General features: G+C 38.5%; 3 protein-coding genes across 3 annotated transcripts in view; 1 reads left to right on the forward strand and 2 right to left on the reverse strand.

Annotated features, from left to right (window-relative positions):
• The window catches only part of rab3ab (RAB3A, member RAS oncogene family, b), an 8,346-nt gene extending 1,205 nt beyond the window's left edge, over positions 1–7,141 (forward strand). Inside the window, exons 2-5 of the mRNA XM_060877873.1 lie at positions 2,364–2,591; positions 4,920–5,038; positions 5,317–5,441; positions 6,499–7,141. Coding sequence (XP_060733856.1) covers positions 2,364–2,591; positions 4,920–5,038; positions 5,317–5,441; positions 6,499–6,689 — 663 coding nt within the window. The 3' untranslated portion in view covers positions 6,690–7,141. The remainder of the gene's footprint in view (positions 1–2,363; positions 2,592–4,919; positions 5,039–5,316; positions 5,442–6,498) is intronic.
• Positions 7,142–10,195: 3,054 nt separating this feature from the next.
• lsm4 (LSM4 homolog, U6 small nuclear RNA and mRNA degradation associated) lies at positions 10,196–14,083 on the reverse strand. Its single transcript, XM_060877885.1, has 5 exons — positions 13,923–14,083; positions 12,446–12,487; positions 11,561–11,659; positions 11,277–11,460; positions 10,196–10,758 (listed from the first exon to the last, which is right to left on the reverse strand). The coding sequence occupies exons 1-5, from the start codon at positions 13,923–13,925 to the stop codon at positions 10,658–10,660; spliced, it is 429 nt and encodes a 142-aa protein (XP_060733868.1). The 5' UTR covers positions 13,926–14,083; the 3' UTR covers positions 10,196–10,657.
• A 402-nt stretch (positions 14,084–14,485) lies between these two features.
• On the reverse strand, positions 14,486–19,382 carry ddx49 (DEAD (Asp-Glu-Ala-Asp) box polypeptide 49). The gene is made up of 13 exons (XM_060877859.1): positions 19,107–19,382; positions 18,897–19,020; positions 18,677–18,762; positions 18,472–18,593; positions 17,996–18,183; positions 17,554–17,694; positions 16,906–16,981; positions 16,729–16,805; positions 16,069–16,166; positions 15,910–15,984; positions 15,032–15,120; positions 14,852–14,923; positions 14,486–14,728 (listed from the first exon to the last, which is right to left on the reverse strand). Exons 1-13 carry the CDS (start codon positions 19,219–19,221, stop codon positions 14,558–14,560), a joined length of 1,434 nt encoding a protein of 477 aa, XP_060733842.1. The 5' UTR covers positions 19,222–19,382; the 3' UTR covers positions 14,486–14,557.
• Positions 19,383–19,416: the final 34 nt, after the last annotated feature.

Genomic DNA, 19,416 nt, shown 5'->3' on the forward strand with positions numbered 1-19,416 from the left:
GCTATAGTATTACTGTTGCTATACAACACTGCAATTTTATCTATGTGGATTAAGGTACCAAGGGTTAGGCTTAGGCTTAATGGCCTTCCAGCCAGTGCACTACTGGTCTGATTGGAGCACACCATGACATTACCCTAAGCTGACATTAAACTCACTGTTTTGTCTAAATACCTTATCTGAGGCTTGAGGAAATGAACTGCAGTTTTGTAAAACAGCTCAGCGCCGAGGTAGCGCTTTCGTGAGCTCCATTATGACGTTAAACATCTTCATTCCTGAATGGGGATGTTTGTCTGCAGCAGTTTTGTGATGCTGATAAAGTATCAGGCTCCAAATCATGTGCTTCTAAAAGTAACAATCTATTTTTAGGGCTCTCGGGCTGGCTGTTATCTGCAGAAACACTAAATGCACTCAGGGATGCTCTGGTATTATGCAGAGCTCTATAACTTACTTATGTTTCATATGCTGAAGGATTTCTGAGTCATATGGGATTCATAAATAAAGGAGTTTATATATGAATGTGTACTCTGTTTTATGTTTTGAGGTAGTAATCAATCACAGGATTAATTAAAGGTACTTATTTAATTCACGGCAGACGTCTAAATGTGCAGCCTAAAACATGAATATGGTTCGAACAATAGACCTTTTCTTTTTCGTTGAAAAACAGAGATTTTGCTTTGTCCTATTTAACGTAGGCGTCACGTAGATGTTCAGAACGAACACACCATCTTGCTCCAACGTGCTCTCTGTGATCAGGTTTCAAGGAAATAACATAGTTTAGTGTTGGTTATTTTTGGGGTTTTTTTGGTGCTTTGGTTTGTTTTTCCACAAAGCCCCAACATCCAGCACAGAATTCTTACATAATTATGTGAAGTTTTAGAAGGTTTGTACAAAAAAATACATTATTAAGAGAAAATCTAGGAAGTTGATTAAATCCATTAAGGCTACATCAACTTCAATTCCTACATTTTCTTCATATGGATTAATCATTAAAGCAAAATCCTACCGCTATTAACAAAACCGAATTTCTGTTTAAATTTTTAGACATTTCATGTTCTCCCTCCAGTTTGCTGCTATTTTATCAAGATCTCATCAAACATTTGAAAGATAAGGCTGAGTCAGAGCTTGCATCAAATTTCTTCTAGGGCAGGAAGCTTTACCGCAACCTGAATCCTCCTGATTAAAAAACACACTGTGGTTGCACGTACAGTATTATGCAAGATTTTACTAACTAAGTAACGAACACATATTTGTCAGATAGTATATGACAAATTTACAAGATTATTTGTCTGTAGTGTAATAAGATATTTCTGTTGCTCTAATCAAGTTTCATCAGTTTTGCTGTCTGATTTTACAGTCTTAGAAAACAAAAAAGGCCAATCAGAGTGACCCTTAAACAACCCTACTGTACACTAAAGTTCCTTATCTAAGTAAAGAACCCTTATCTATAGGTACATTGCATCTAGAAATACATTTTCAGGTTATTTTATTAAGGCCTACTCTCATTTTTTCCCCAATGCAGTCATGAGTTAGAACTCATAGAACTCCATCCCATGATGGATATCCTGTTTGTGATCATGTTATGCAACTAAGACATAACTAAGGAGAAACTGTAACCAAGCCAGTTAAGGACAGTTCATAGACTGTGGACAGTAAAGTGTAGTTTTTGGCTCAATCAAATAGAGGTCAATGTAAAGCTATTGCAGGTTCTGTTTTTAGACTTGTACTGGGCAGGCAGATGGAGCCGATGTCTGCCAATGGCACTGTATCAAATATTGATTCAACATGGACAAGGCAGGATGAAATCTGATGGATGCCAAGCACTGGCATCTCTTTAAGTCAAGTCTCAAAGAGTAATGTTTCATCATTTGCTTGACTGATTGTTGATGCTGAATGACTTAGTGACATGGCGTCGTGTCTTTTTAGCTAGTTATTAGGGCTGAAGTAGATGATGGAGGTTTCCCTGCTGATCAATAGCATGACATTCACGAATATTGTGTTAAATATGATATTGGCAGACTTGGTGACATTGCTCATTGCTGTGCTGTGTGGTGTTACTAAAGTGGTACATTATTAAAATGCTACAATAATGCATAAGAATTGATTATCGGAGGGTTTTCTGTTAGATTTGATTGTTAATTTGATTGAAGAAAGAACTAATTCAAACACAATGTCCTGCTCTCCTCATTATGGTTGCATTTAGACTACTTATAAAAGTCTGTTTACTACAGGACAAGTTCTATGCAATGAACAACACGTCAAAGAGATTCACATATAAGAAAAGAGTTTATTAATAAAGAAATCATGACAAGCATTTAGAGATAGAATATGAGAATGTAAATGTTTCCTTTTTTCCTCCCCTTCAGATGGCCTCTGCTACAGATAACCGTTATGGACAAAAGGAGTCCTCTGACCAGAACTTCGACTACATGTTCAAGATCCTGATCATCGGCAACAGCAGTGTAGGAAAGACCAGCTTTCTGTTTCGATATGCCGATGATTCTTTCACTCCGGCTTTCGTCAGCACAGTGGGCATTGACTTTAAGGTGAAGACTATCTACAGAAATGATAAGAGGATCAAGCTGCAGATTTGGGTGAGATCGGGTGTCCTTTTCAGACATTTGAATGCCATTGTTGATGCAATATGATATTCAGTAAGACGTAACACCATGCTCAACTGATCTGGTATTCAAAAATAGAGCCTAATTAGATTTTTTTTATGCATATATATTTGGTTTACATGTATATTTCTCTTTTAAAAAATCTACTAAACTGTGTGCAGTAGAAGAAAGCAGCATAGAGAGTGTTTCATCAGCATCAGATGAACGCTTAATAGACAGTGTGTTGTGTGATGTGTAATGGCCTGTAGCCTGGTAGCACAACCAGGAGAACGGCGCGGGATCGGATTGGACGGTGATGCATTGAGCTCACAACCAATCAGAAATGCCCACACCGCTACTGTCCCACCCCCTCTGTGCTTCAAGTTTCCCATTGTATTGCCCTGTTTTTTTTCAACACCCCCTCCCCCAGTGTATTACAGGATAAACCCAGCAATGGCCAGCGAAAAAGGCTCTAAGCAAGCCTTACACACTACATGTACTGTATGCATTCAAATCCAAAAAGCTTATTTTTAATATTATTATTTTTTTAAACCAATAGATCTGCATTTGCACGTGATATGCAAATATAGTTCTCATTGTCAAAAACCGAAGTATACGTATGAGACAGATGGGAAGTGTTTTCCGTTACCACGGCGCTTGTTTATGAGGCACTGAGCTGCAGTATGGTTCACAGTCATGGAGACAAGAACCAGTCCTGCTTCTGTTCATTGTAGATCTTGCGGTAACCTAATAGGTCCCTCTATCTGTGTGGGAATTGCAACCCAGTATGGCAGCAACTGTGATGCACTGGAGATAGTCAACACATGGATTACTTTAATCCAGTCCTGATGATCATATCTTTTCAGAAACTTTATTATTTTTTTCATGAAGTGTAACCTGGATTAATGCTATTACTACTATTGAAAAAAAGCAGGAACGTCTTCAGGAGAGATGACTTGCACTTTGCGGTGTTTATGACAAGTAGGTTTTTTTTGGATCATTAACTGAAAGCAAGGCTGATGAGGAAATGACTGTTAATAACTGTTGAAACATACCTGATAACAGGAGCGAACTTGTCTTTTGGACGCTCCACAACGTAAAAACGTCACTATTAAATCTTTGGCTTCCTCACACTATCCCAAAAGCATGCATGGTGCTATGAAATCCCATCCAGGATGTGTTCACCAGTGTTCACAGGATAGGATCCAGTTTGACTGCAACCTGACCTATCCTAATGATGAAATATTTCTGTTCTGCTGGGAGTGTTCTCTTCCCGGATGTCCCTATTCTCCTTAACCATGCTCAATGGCTTGCGTGGACTCTAACCATTTGATGGTTAGATCTAGGTCTCACTGCACATTTGATGGTTAGAGTCTGATTCCATTTGATGGTTAGAGTCTGATAGCTCAACCAGTATTCGTAGCTAAGATTAGGTAACTAACATGCATGTGGAAGAATATAGCTTTTGAGAGGGGAAAAAATAGACTGTCAAGCAGAAGCAAATCATCTCTATAGCTGAAACTGTCCCATATCTTTCTCCTTGTTTTTTTCCCTATTTCACTCTTTTGCTATTTTCTACAGGGAAACCAAACACTTGGTTGAACTTTAACTTTTCTCTGTCATTTTTCCATGTTAATAATTCCACTGTAATCCTAGGCTAATTTATAGCTTAACCTTTTATAGTCAGTTCATGTACATGCAAAATAATTAATAGGAAGGAAGAACCACCTCCTTGCAAAGGACTTTCCTTACTGATTATTACAGTCAGAGTGTAAATTTTATCTGCTGATTACAGAATCACATACAACCTTTCACAGAGCTTGATCTTTAATGTTATCTATCTGATTTGCCACTTAAATGCAGTTCAGCTAAAGGGTTCTTAAAATCACTTAAATTCTTAAAATAATGCAAGCAGCGATTGGTGGGTCCAAGCACAAAGTGATGCAACAATATAGTACTGGCTTGTGTATGTTATTATGCAGCATCAGCAAACATACACACTGAACATATTATAAACACATCATAAACACTAGGTCTCACTGCACCATGTACAGCGGAATCATGCCACACTTCCAGCTGGCACAGTTTAACATGCTAAGTGTGATATTTTTAAAAAACACTAAATTAAAAATGCCTCACTTCCTGTTGCATGGAGAAAAGGGATGTGTCTGTCTTATGATGCCCCATCTGCCTACCAGATTTGGTGCATATAGGTGAAAGTGGAAGCCCACAATAAAGAAAAAAGTTCAGTCATGACAAGAGATCATCTTGATGCCTTAATTATTTTACCCCAAAAACTTAAAACATGTTTTACCCGGATAGGACACAGCAGGGCAGGAACGCTACAGGACCATCACTACCGCCTACTACAGGGGAGCCATGGGCTTTATCCTCATGTACGATATCACCAACGAAGAGTCGTTCGCTGCTGTACAGGACTGGTGAGTCATTTCCTAAATAAAGCTATTCTGTTAACTGGAACGTGGAGTTGTAACATAAGCACAGTGGCTGTTCAGTGCTTAAGGTTGTTCAGTGCACAAACTGTCAGAGTGGTGTCTGTGCAATTCAGCAAGGCTCTTAACCTTTTTAATTTCTCTTTGTATAATCGATTTTTTAATCACATGAACCATGAGTTATTTTTCAAAGACACTGTCTAGCTTTAGTAGTCTGAAATGCTTTATGTTAAATAGCTTAAACGTTCACTGTTTTCATATAACAGGTCTACACAGATAAAAACCTACTCATGGGATAATGCCCAAGTGCTTTTGGTGGGCAACAAGTGTGACATGGATGATGAAAGGGTGGTGGCTTCTGAGAGGGGACGGCAACTTTCTGAACATCTTGGTGAGTTTATCTTTGCAGTATTTAAAGCTGCATTCGAGACGAGGTTGTAACTTGTAGTTCTCTGCCTGAAAATGTCCAAAAACTTTACATTTTAACTTAGCAACTTGAGGGTGTCTTTCTTTCCTACCAGTTCATCACAGTTTACAGAGAAACATGGAATCTGTGCTGAGACAAACACTGTGTCACTGTGAGGCAATGTCACATCTCTAATTTGGAATTACTATATAGCAGTATTGGCTATAATCAGATAAGAATTACTTGCTTAATTCTATAACATTGACCACATTGTTTTAATAAACAGTCAACACAGAATAGAGTAGAATAGAATAAAATAACCTTATTAATACCCCAAGGGAAAATAATTTGTCATAGCAGTTTGGAACATTTAAAATACAGTAATGATACAAAAAAAAACAGATAATGAGATTGGGCACAGAATAATAAACAAAAGTGGAGAGGCGATGCAGATCTCAGAAATATGGACATATGTTCAAGAATAGACAGATGTGCAAGACAGTTAAATTATGCAAAATATGTAATAATAAAATACTGAGATAATAAATCTAACTACTGAAGGACAAGAAGGTTCTTAGGGGGTTTCCAGTAAAGGTAGCTCAGTCCAGTTTAGTAAGCACAGATCTGACTTGGGCAGATGAGTTGTAAAGTTTGATAGCATTGCGTGGGAGCAATTTCCTATGTCATTCCTTTGAGCAGCGGGGTTGAAAGAGTCTGTTTCTAAAGTTGCTCTTAAGCTTGTCGTGTGTTTTACAGAGGGGTGAGAGTCATTGTCCATAATCACCAGCACTGATTCCATGAACATGAGGGTCGATCAGTCACTCGGTGTACGTTAGCTGGCTAGGTTGTTGCTACACGCTGTCATCTGTTGTTCTTTCTGTGCTGCAAATTCAGTCTAAAAGCAATGAATAAATGGGGGTTAATGGGGACCGTGGTGTAGTGGTTAGCACTTTTAGACTCATCCAGGGTCCCTGTGACTTGTGTAGGATAATCTGTACAGAAAATGGATGGAAATGTGTTCATTTACCTGTGCCTGCTCCAGGGTTTGAGTTTTTTGAGGCCAGTGCCAAAGACAACATCAATGTAAAGCAAACATTTGAGCGCCTGGTGGACATCATCTGTGAGAAGATGTCAGAGAGCCTCGATGCCGGAGACCCGGCCGTCACCGGAGCCAAACAGGGCCCTCAGCTCACCGAGCAGCCTGCTGCTCCACACCAGGACTGCGCTTGCTAAAAAAACACACCCAGCCTCTCCAACTACACTGCCCTGCACTACCATACACAGGATGAAGTTAAAACAATAAGGGTTAAAGGAAAAGAAAAATTCAAACCTTGCTCCTCGTAGAATCATTGTGTCTTCTGTTATCTACCCTGCTACTGATTCAGTTTGTGAGTGTAATTATTTTTCAGCTAATAACATACGTCCCAATCTTTGATTTTGATGCACCGTTGATTTGACTTGGAGAGGGAAAGCCATTCTTTACTATATTACTAATAAGAACTAAGTTTGGCGAAGCACAACTCATTGTGTGTTAGCTTCTCTTCAGTCTGTGTGAATTTTATCTGGCCTTCATGTGCCATCTTTGACCTCCCTGTGCTTATTTTTCTTACCTTCATGCTCAACTTTTGTTAAGTGAAATACGAACAAATACTAGAGGAGAACCTTCTGTATATTTATTCCGAACATGTATATAGACGATGTGCAGTATTTAATACAGGTATAGTAACATATTTAAGGAAAAAAAAATCATTTTGAAAATGACAAATCAGAGAATTATGAAGATAATAAAAGGATTCATGTAATGTTTTCGTGAAAATCCTTTGCATTGCTTGTCACAAACCTCTCTTGCATAATTTGTAGATATACTTAATCATGGCACCTTTAAGTCACTAAACTGCTGAAAGTCAGATATACATAGACATTCCTCAGTGGAAAATGCATGGAAGGAAATTAAGCCATTTAAGGCATATAGTTATAAGATTCCGCGCTGTCCATTCCGTCGTTGATCCAAACAAATCTTGAAATAAATCTAAATGAAAGAAAGATCATTTAGAAATCACTTGTGTTTTTATGCACATTGTTGTAGTGACAGAACTTCTAATTCTGCCATCGTGAAGAATTCAAACGGATCATAACACAGCATAATTTGGACTGAGGTTGCAAAACAGTACTTATTTCTAACTCAATGCAAGTTGCAGAGATGGAAATCCCATTTCTGCCTTTGTTTTTTTCTAAACGTTTCTTAAACGGCTTGAACCTGGTGCAGAAAATACATCCTTATATGTGTTAACTGAAGAAAAAATTTGAAGAAAGGGAAGAAAATAAAAATCTCATGTCGTAAATATGTCGTTGTCATTTCACATGACTGATAGTCAGGACTGTTACTTATTATAGACTTTGTATTGGCATTACTGAGACAATGAGTTGAGCAAAACCAGACGCCCTTATGACATCTTTGTGATTTAAATCGGTTCCTGACCTTTCTAAAAAATAAAATAAAATAAAAATGTATATCTATATATTCCCAGTTTTCTTTCCTTTGCTATGCTGTCTTCCTGAAAAATGACTGTAAATATATTTGAGTCTTTAGTTTTATGTGTGAATTGTGCTGTGACTCTGGGCTCAAAATAAACAAACAGGAAAAAAAAAGAAGAAGAAGAGATACGGAAAATTATTTAAAGTACGTTCTTTATCCGCTCTGTGTATGCTTGCTTGTGAACGAGTGTTTATTATGAAGCAATATAGAAAAAAATATATATGTTTCAAAGTATTTATTGTTTCATTCCGCCCTTCTAGAAAGGAACGAAAGGGTTCAGAAAAAAGAACCCTAGAGCTTAGAGCTGAGCAAATCCTGTAACGTCACACAGATGGACAGGAAATGTGCTTACTATGGAACTTCAAATTCACTCAAAGAAGGAGAATTGAAATCAAAATATCAAATGCACACTAACCTTCAGAGACCAAACTGTGGCCAGGATTTCCAAGCAGATGCTTTGTGTCCTTGTCCTAATTTATACCAAGATATCTTATTAACCTGTTAAAGATGTAGAGCAAAAAAAAGACCTGCTTTTATATTCTGTTTTCAGGGTTGGTTTGTTTTTCAATTCTGCAACATTTGATTTCGAGGATTTTTGTCAGGTTTTTTTTTTTCTACTTTTATTTATTTATTTATTTATTCTAATATGGGAATTCTGTGTACAAGTTTTAAAAAATATCAACTATTATGCAGTAGTAAATTAACTCCAAATACAATAAGGGGCATGGTGTCAAATGTTCAGTGGTGAAGTTTACCAAACCTACTGTCTATGTTGTGGAAATTACTAAAATGAAAAAATAGTAAATAATAAAGGTTCGTGCTGTAAAAATATCTCATGGCCGTCAAGTTGCGGTGCTGTTTTTATTTGTGTTTTACTGTACTTAGAAATAAAGATTCTGTGATATGGGGCTGTTACACATCACCTGAAAGTAAGTGCTGTGGCAATGTATGATAACAGTTCAAAAGGGAGATGTGATGATGATGATGATGATGATGCAGAAAATCATTATTTTGGTGGACGTTTTTTTTCCTCCTGTGTCTATAGTATACTCCTGTAAATGCATCGAACGACTATATGGTATTTTTAAAACTTTATTCAGTTAAAATCCTCTGCTTCTTATCTTAAAGTGGCTTCAGGTCAAAAAATCTTTTGATGAAGTCTCACTAGAGGGCATCAGAGGATAATGGTGTGCTGCCAAGGACTTAAAAATAGTCTATTTCCTTTGGGCCACAAATGACGTCAGAAGGCCGTCTGGATCAGCGTTACCATAGCAACAGATGTGTCCTGCAAGGTCACGTGATTTACAATGTAGGGTAATGGGTCTTGGCTGTGAGGTGGAATGAGGAAAGAATAACAATGTGTAATGGACTGAATCAAATGTTCACCTGCAGGATTCACTATCTATCTATCTATCTATCTATCCATCTATCTATCTATCCATCTATCTATCTGACTGTCTATCTACTGTATCTATCTATCTATCTTATCTGTCTATCTATCTATCTATCTCTATCTGTCTGTCTGTTTATCTCTATCTATCTATCTATCTAATAATAAATGTGTGTTCAAATTTGGATTATTTCTGATGGATTTATTCCAGAAGTCAGATTTTCAACAGGAAGTGGTATGATCTGAAACTCTTGAGAACTAGATACTTTTGTTATTTCTGCTTTATTATAATTTATAATATAAAAGATAGTGATCTTTTTACTCTTTTAACCATTATACTCATTTCAAAGCCAAAATTAGTGTCGGCTGAGAAATTGTCATTAATTGTTTTAGATTATTTTAACGTTTAATGATGTAAACTAGCCACAACCATCGTATTGTATTTTTTTAGCATCTTTGAAATTATTACAAGGTTGGAAACACTTACAAATGATAAACTGTAGCTCAAACTTCAGGCATTGCATCACAGTTTCAAGCGCTTTAAATCTACATGCAAACGAAATCCACTTGTTTTCTGGCTCAGATCATTTCTCTTCTCATACTGTACACGAGTCATCAGGGTCAACGACTTCAAATATTTGTTTAATTTCCATCAATGCCGCTCATTTTTACCAGATCATGCAGGCAGAAGAGGGCAATAATGTTTAATCTCCCCTCACCATCAACCCACAAGCCTAGTGTTTAAGGAGGAACGAATCACACCGTGTTTTTCTCTGCTTATTTTCTCTGTTAAAACAAAGTAATAACAATAGGTTAACAAAAAAGTATTTATTAAGTCTACTGCACAATAATTTACAGCACTTCTACGTGTCCTCTGTCAAAAAGAAAAGACAATCAGGCACCAAAATCTAAAGGAGAAAAAAAAACGGGACAAAACAGACACCGCTTTACAGATGAATTGTTTAACCCAAACAATTACGGGGCATTTCGGGGCATCTGATATTTAAACGCTCCTAACTTATTTTTTATCTGTTGCTTTATCACTTGATGAAATTGAGAACAGAGACTCAAAATAATCTTTTTCACATCACAGGGACTGGGATCCTTTTGGTTTAAAGAAATCTGCACCAAAATAATGATGCAACTATGTATGAAATTATTTAGAATTAAATAGATGTGGATCAAAGTTTCAAAGAACTCAGAGTGTTGTGTTATTCGTCTGGTGAGAAGGAGAAAAGGCTAAAAAGAAGAAAAAAGGAGGTATTGTGTTGGTATTCAGTGCTGGTTTTTGACACCCTGTGGCTTTCCCGGCTTTTTGTCCTGTTGTTGTCCACGGCCAGCACCTTGCATGCCTCTTCCTCGGCCACCAAACACACCTGAGAAAGGTGATCGATCGTTTGTTTTTTTTTTAAACATATTTATACACCAAAATCCAGGGATTACTTTGATTAACATGAACACAAATATGTAACGAATAAAACAACCTTGGGAAGTGCTGATAGTGGAAACATCGACTTTTTCCAAATAACAGCTCATCCTGAAGTGTTTTCTTCTGCTTATACCAGAAAACTGACCAATTATGATTTCCTTACTAACGAACGCCACGTCATGCTAACCATTTTAAACGTTTACACCTGTGAGATACATTAATTCCTGCTGTCGGTTGTTATAGAAACTATAATCAGAACTATAACCCTCTGAATAAGCAGTTACTATAGAAACAATAACATATAAGAAGGAACACATTGATGTAACATTGTGATTCAGCACCACGGTCAGAGCCACAATTCATCAACATTCACTTTTCTGACTAGATGCGAGATCGCACAGCTTTGTGGTATAAGCGCAGAGAACATCGCTAAACGTCGTCGTGGCAACACAGGCTGCATCTTACCTCGTCCAGCTCCACCTCCTCTGCCCTTTCCCTGCTGTTTATTCTGCTGCATGCCGCCACGGCCACGGCCCTTGGACACGACTTCCTCTTTCACCATGTCGATGATTTCGTCCGGGATCCGCAGGTACTTGATCGTGCTTCCTCTGATGTAGCATTCGGGCATCCTCCAGAACTTGTCTCCATCCTGCACAAACGGACACGTGTCGAGTCCAAGATCAAGTCAAATCGAGCACCTCGCTTTCCTTTATTAGCGCATGACCTCAAAATGTGTGTGGATTATTTACCCTGGAGGTACAGATGACCTCTCTTAAATTAATGTTCATCCAGTTGTCACAGCTGACCAGATGGCCGTTGTACGTCTCCCCGTTTTTCAGCTCCACCAGCTGGAAAAGGTTAAAGACATTAATCTCGTGTGGTATTTCCACCTCTACTCTGAACGAACCCTAAGAGCTCATTAGGGATAATTTGCTCTATTCTGTCCAAGCGCACAAAGAGATCATCACTGACTGCAGGGAAGTATATTGGGTGTGGACTGGTATATTGGGTGTGTATCAGGCATAGCCGTAATGTTATTCCCAGGTTTGGGAAAAGTTCACCAAGCAAATGAATCATTAACAGTGGTTCTGTGGTTAGAAATGGGCACTGATTAAGCGCTTGAGGAGGACAGACATGACTAGAAACATGTGCTTCCATTACGGCTGACAAAATTTACAACATAGTCCAGATGGGCTAAAGTCAGTAATAGTACACCTACAAGGTACATGAACCTAAGAGGGAAAAACAAGCAGTGAAGTTGGGTAAGATCATGTTTTATTACCCGCTGGTACTTTTAACGTTATACGTCATCGTTCGATTAACAAAAGCTGTGTCCCAAATAATGTACTATACATTATGCACCTGGACTAAACACCATGTACTCTACCGTTTAGTGTATGAATTTTAAAAGGTTTGTATCATCTCAAACAAACACTGACCTTTTTTTACTAATATTTATTAAAATATAGTTTACAAATAAATCCCTCTCTGTCTTAAATTAAACCCTTTCACGGATTTCGAAAGCGATACGCAAGTCAGATGAAAATGTTCTGCGTCTACCAGCACAGAAAATGCTCAGAAATGACAATAAACTCTGGAATTTTCAGACAAACAAAAATTCTCTTTGTTCTTACCATCGGGTGGTTCTGTGCTGTTTTCAGTAAAGACAGTGGAAGCTGTAAAAAAAAAAAAAATAATAAAAAATTGAACAACGTTTTAGCACAATGTTCCTCTTTGTTCCATCTTTAATAAATAATGTCACTGCTGTGTTAATCCTTGTGTGATGTTCAGGTAAAAATGACCAGTATCAATATCAGACAAAAAGATGAAAGAATGAGGTTTTGTTTGTCACACATATATATTACAGCACAATAAAATGCTTTCCTTCATATATCACAGCACCCCTGAAGTAAAGAAGAGCACAGTTATTAAAGGCCTTGCTCAGGTGCCCAACAATGGCAACCTTATGTTCAGTAACTCAGAGCTCTAGCTGTTGAGCTGCAATTGACCATAAATGGAAAACTAATCTTTATGTGCTTGGGTCTTCTTTTAAGTACGTCTGCCCCTGTTTGAATTACTAACCAAATACAAAACACATTATCTGGAATAAACAGATACGCATGCAGATACATCCAGCCGGTTTACTGTTCAGAACGACTGGGAAGTTTTTAGTTTCGTGCAAACATGCACTTAGAAAGCTGTCAGATGTGAAGCTCACTGTATATGTTTAATAATATGTGGGCATGTGGTAGACTAGTGGTTAAGGTGTCGGGCTACCAATCGGAAGGTTGTGAGTTCGGTTCCCAGGTCCACCAAGCTACCACTGTTGGGCCCGAGTAAGGTGCTTAATTGCTCAGCTGTATAAACATGAGATAATGTAAGACGCTCTGGATATGAGGGTGTCTGCTAAACATAAATATAAACATGTGGTGCTGCACAGTGTATTTACAACATTTGGCAGACACCCTGATATCCAGAGCGACTTACATTATCTCATGTTTATGCCACTGAGGATTAAGGGCCTTGCTCGGGGGCCCAACAGTGGTAGCTTGGTGGACCTGGGATCGAACTCACAACCTTCCGATTAAACACAACTAATAACTGCATGATAAAGTCCAGGACACATCTGGAATCCCACTAGTTCCTCCACTGGAGTTGATGAACTGTCAGAGGCAGGTAGTCTGGTTTAGGCCACGCCCACTTGAAGTGTAAATGAGGATAGATTCAGAAAGCGACACAGCTTTCTAACCCTACCATAAAATAAAACATTACATTACATCTAGTGATCTATCAGTCTGGTATACTGCCTTAAAACAACAACAAAAAACGTGTGAATTCACGGTTTCTTTAACCCCTGGTCTGATCTGCAACACAAACACACATGAACTCAAATGTGTTTATTCAATCATTGTATTTTGTCTCAGCTTTCTAAAGTCAGTATAACTCATAAACAGTACATCCAGTGTTTAAAAAAAAAAACAGACCACAACAGAGTTTGTTAGCTTGTTAGCTTGCTAAATGTTAGCTTCATGCTAATCACGTTAGCAATGTAACTCCGCCGGTTAGCATCAAGTTCTAGACAAATCTATAAAAATGTCTAAATTTACTTACCATGTTGACCTACTGAGAGAAAACCCCACAAGTCCGTCTAGTTACTAATTGGTGTTTGTTTTAGATGCTAATATGAGCTACTTGACAAATTCTCAGTAGAAATATAACGCGGTTCAAACCACATACTGTTCTGCGCCGCAATTTTTACTTCCGGGTTCCTACCCATGTCCCGGAAATCACCAAATTAAAAGTCTGTAACACACAATAAAAGTTCTTGCGACGCTACTCATTTACATACATTACATTATATTTACACCATTTTATCAGACGCCCTTTGTCCAGAGCAACTTGCATTTTTTTCTCAGTTTTTTATACAACAGCAATTTTAGGGTTAAGGGCCTTGCTCAGGGGCCCAACAGTGAATGTAAGGGCCTTGCTCAGGGGCCCAACAGTGAACATAAGAGCCTTTCTCAGGGGCCCAACAGTGAATGTGGGAATCGAACTCACAACCTTCCGATTGGTCCAACACCTTAACCACTAGGCTACCACATGCCTACTTATTAATCACAGAAAGGAATGACGTGATGGCTTGTTTACTTGAAACAATTTGACTGGTCAGTGAATGAAATAAAATGTATTAGTTTATTATGATATATACACAAAAGGGGTTGTACAGTGATTTATAATGCACAACGTTATGAAGGTCCTGGAGCAGTCTGGCTTGGAGCTCTTTCACAGTTTGTTCTTTTTATCAGCATCTTCCCTTTCTTCTTCTGTATGGCTTCCTGAATTCTACCCTTGAATTTCTTTTTTGCTCTTTTTATTTTGGCAAGCTCATTCTTCCTCTTCTCTTCCAAATCAGGGTCCTGTGATTTGAAAACAACATCATGATGCACATACAGCAAAAATAACAGTCGTTCATGTCATGTATTTCTACACCATCGAGTGTTAAAATAAGAGCTGTTAATGGGTTTAAACCAGATACACACCTTCCCTTCAAGAATCATTTGCTTCTTTTTGTTGATTTCCTTTTTCTCATCAAAATCTGTTGCTTCCAGCTTCTACAAAACAAAGAGAATGGCCTTTATACTTCTCATAACTCTGAATGCCATGTTCTCGCAAATCAAATCGTTAGAATCACTGAAAATAAATCAATAAATCGGTCTTACAATCTCGCACTGCCGTCTCATGACGTTGACTTGGGTAAGAATCTTCAGCACCTCTTTCTCTTGAACAGGATACTCCTTCAGCTTGGCCTCTAAACCAAAACAATTTCCGTTTTATTTTACAATTGCCAGTGCTTCTTAAAGAACTATTCAATAGACACAGAGCACCAATAATAACTGGCTGTTAAAGTGACCAAACGGAACATGCGAAAGCGCATTTTTACCACTAAGAAGCATTACATTGTATTTTACTGCGTTGTGATTTTTTGAGCCTTTTGGTCTTAAAGGTGGGGTATCCATTGTTTGAAAGCCAGTGTTGACATTTGAAATCACCAAAACAAACACGCACCTAACCCAAATGGGTCCCACCCCGTTTTGATAGCTCCGCCTACACATACACCAGACAAGTATAACCCAGACAACTATTATGGCGGAACCTGCTGGGGCAGCTGGCCGAGGGGATATTTTTATCAATAAATGAACTCAATGAGTAATACTACGGTAATACAAATGTGTTTTTGTAGTACTGTGTGTTGTACCGTGAAAGATTTAGCTCCGTTTCACGCAGAAGACGTTCAGTTCTCTCCAGCGCTGGAAAGCTGATCCTAGACGGGTCCTACTTCTTGCCTTATCGTAAGCCTTTCTTTGCTTTCTTTCTTTGCTTTTATCCTCCATGTCAATGTTAAACCACTTTCTGCTAATGTCAAACATGCGCACTTAACACTCTCTCTGCCCATATTGAGAAGACACACCCCTTTCTGCTCATCGGCTACACGTTAGTTTTGTTTTTGTTTTGTTTGGTGGCCCAATGCAGTTTTCTGAAGCATTTCTCAAACAACAACGACCCCACCTTTAATGCTTTGTTTTGGTTGTGAACTTACGGATCTGCTCCTCGATGGCATTGACCAAATGAATGTCGTACTGTGTGACCAGTGTAATAGAAACACCATTTCTTCCTGAAATGCAAAACCAGGAGGTTAACCAGGTGTGAATACAAAGAGTTAAAGTGAACCATGTGCATGTGTCAAGAAAGAAGATACCTGCACGTGCAGTTCTGCCGACTCTGTGAATGTAGATTTTTGGCAATCCTGGAGTATTGTGATTGATGACAACCTGCACTGTAGGTATATCCAAACCCCTTTTAGCAAATAAATAAATAAAATAAAATAATGCAGTTACCTAATCAGCCAATCATGTGGCAGCAGCATCATAGTGCATAAAGTCATGTATATACAGGTCAAGAGCTTCAGATAATGTTCACAACATTAAAAAAAAAAAGTGTATGGTTATTAGCACCAGCTGGGCTGCTTTAACTATTTCAGAAACTGCTGATCACTTTTGATGAGGATATGATGGCCTCAGATTGTTGCTCTTGACTGACAGATGTGGAACCTGATGCGGCTGTTGTAGCTCGGGTTTAAGTTACTACAGACAAGTCTGGTTATTCTCCACTGTTCTCTCTCATCAACAAGGCAAAGTCACAGAGATCACACATTTTTCTTCATTCTGATGTTTGCTGCGAATATTTACTGACGTTCCTGTCATGTATCCGCATGATTTTATACTCTGTGCTGCTGCCACATGATTGGCTGATTAGACCACTGCATTGATGTGAACAATAAGAGTATTCATACATCAGACACTTGAGTGTATTAGAAGGACCTAAAGAGAAATGTTTTTATCTACAACAGTGATCACACCTGGCAGCAACATCTGTGGCGATGAGGATCTTGAAGATATTGGACTTGAACTTGGCAAGGTTCGCAAACCGCTGTCTCTATATTATGTGAAAACAAAGATCATACAGAAACATGAGGGGAAAAATCCAGATATTCTAAATCTTTTACATACAGTTAGACAGGATACTGCATGAGTACCTGTTTCATCATAGAGTGCAGGGCGATGGCAGGAAATTTAAACTCACGAAGCATCATTGTGAGTATTTGGCAATTTCTAAGCAGGAACACACACACACACACACACACACACACACACACACACACACACACACACACACACACACACACACACCATCAGTCAGGTGGCAGTTAATAAGAATCGAATGCTTCCCCCTCCCCCCAAAAAACGTGTCCATGAACACAAAGCGCCACCAACAAATCTTATGGCACTTAACTTACAGCTCTCCTCATACTGATGTGAAAGGGATTTGGGGGCAGCTCTATAAGATGTCTGTCAAGAAGCCAATCCAAATATATATATATAAATATAAATATAAATATATGTGTGTATATATATATATATATATATATACACACAGTATATATATAAAACGTATGTAACGTAATGAGTCACAACATTCTGCATGTCATAAGACTATTCATATCTTAAAATTTGGGTCCAAATTTCTGACTCGTGTGTCACAAGCTAAATCCTGGTTGAACGAATCACATTAAATCACAATTAAATTAGACTAATCTTTGACTCATAACCACATTACTTGCAAATTCTTTGTTGAGAAATAGTCCAGCCTTTATTAACATCATTAATACTACTTGAATTCTTACTTGCACGTGTTGGTGAAGATCATGATCGACCAGTCCTCGTGCTCGTCTTGGAATTTTTGGATAAGGTTCACCAGGTATGCGTCTTTGACTTTCTCAGGTGTAAGGATGTATCGCTGATCAAGCTCTTCCACTGTCCGCACTCTGGAGAGAGAAAATTACTGTGCGCTATAAAAAACTTCAATAAAAATTTTTGAAGGAAAAAAGGCTTCATTACTATTTAGGTAGCTGTTTCTTCTGCAATTACACTTTACTCCTGTAGGAGCAGTGTCTGTCTATGACAGTTTAAGAAAGAGTTTAAATGATTAAAGGCTAAGGATTGCCACTGTTTAGCCCTTAAATAAGCACCTCGTGGATGCCTGGGTTCTACTCTATGTCAAGATATTTAAGCTATTACAACCTGGTTTCATATGGGTGTTTTTGCATATTGATGTCGATTCCTTACTCAGATTTATGCTCCCAGAAGAAAGGCTTGTTCATAGCAATGCTCTTGAGCTCCTGCAGTGTGTCTGTCAGCGTTGCACTAAAAAGCAGCGTTTGCCGTTTCGCCGGAACAACATTAAGAATAACTTCCAGGTCCTTAGTGAAGTCTGTGCAGCCCTGCTCCAGCAAACGATCAGCCTCATCCATGATCTAGTGAAAAAAACACATTCATATCAGCATTTAAGTGCCGCTTGAGTAGAAAGTTTACAGATACTAATAACGTGTCTGGAGGCGTGTATGTGTTTGTGTGTGTGTGAGAGAAAGAGAGAGAGAGAGAGAGAGAGAGAGAGAGAGAGAGAGAGAGAGAGACAGAGAGACAGAGAGAGAGAGAGAGAGAGGGAGAGAGAGAGAGAGAGAGAGAGAGAGAGAGAGAGAGAGAGAGAGAGAGAGAGAGAGAGAGAGAGAGAGAGAGAGAGAGAAAGAGAGCTGTTTTCTTACTAAGAATTGGAGTCTCTTCATATCAAACGTGTCTGAACTTCGAATGTGATCTGCTAATCTCCCCGGTGTGGCCACAACAACATGTGGCTTCCGGGAAAGCTCCAAACCCTGAGTCACCATGTCTTTTAGAAACAGAAGCACAGTCTATTTTAGCAAAACTTACACAAAGCCATCCTGTTTAAAAAGAATACTCTCTCAGCCATACCCATTCCTCCAACTATAATACAGTCCCTCAGTCCCAGAGGCTTCCCCAAAGCCCTGAACTGTTCAGCTATCTGATAAGCCAGTTCCCTGAGGAGCCAAAACAAAACAATATAAACACAAAGTGTGGTGTAATACACTTTATATCAGCTTTATATGACTTCTTCTGTGACTTTTATACAAAGGAACAATTTAACATGCTATTTAAATAAAAGGTAAACAACCTCGTGGGCGTTAAAACCAAGCAGAAGATTCCATAAGGATCTTCAGACAACTTCTGCAGCACCGGAAGTACAAATGCTGCCGTTTTGCCGCTTCCGGTTTTAGCACAGCCCAAACAGTCTCGACCTTCATTTACAGAGAAAATATATTAGGAATATTAGTGCAAAATGATTCATTCATGAGAGAGAGAAAAGCACAAACACTCCACCTACCTTCCAGAATAGCTGGCATGCAGTTTTGTTGCACTGGTGTTGGTCGAGTGAGACCCATTTGTTTACATTGGTTAACCAGCCACTCGGACAGGCCAAGACACTCAAAAGTAGCCATTTTTATATTGTCACGAAGATTTAAACACGTATTGTATTTTATAATAACTTCAAAACCATCAATAACACATTTATTTCTGTCTTCTATCCAAGAGCGTCATAATCCCCAAAACCCTCGTGCAGCTTTCTGTAAGTCGCGTCCATTCTACGTCATAAACGTGCGTTTCGACGCCGAGAGGTATACTGTACAAGGAAG

The sequence above is a fragment of the Tachysurus vachellii genome, chromosome 1 (assembly GCF_030014155.1).
Source record: "Tachysurus vachellii isolate PV-2020 chromosome 1, HZAU_Pvac_v1, whole genome shotgun sequence".
NCBI classification, from domain to species: Eukaryota; Metazoa; Chordata; class Actinopteri; order Siluriformes; family Bagridae; genus Tachysurus; species Tachysurus vachellii.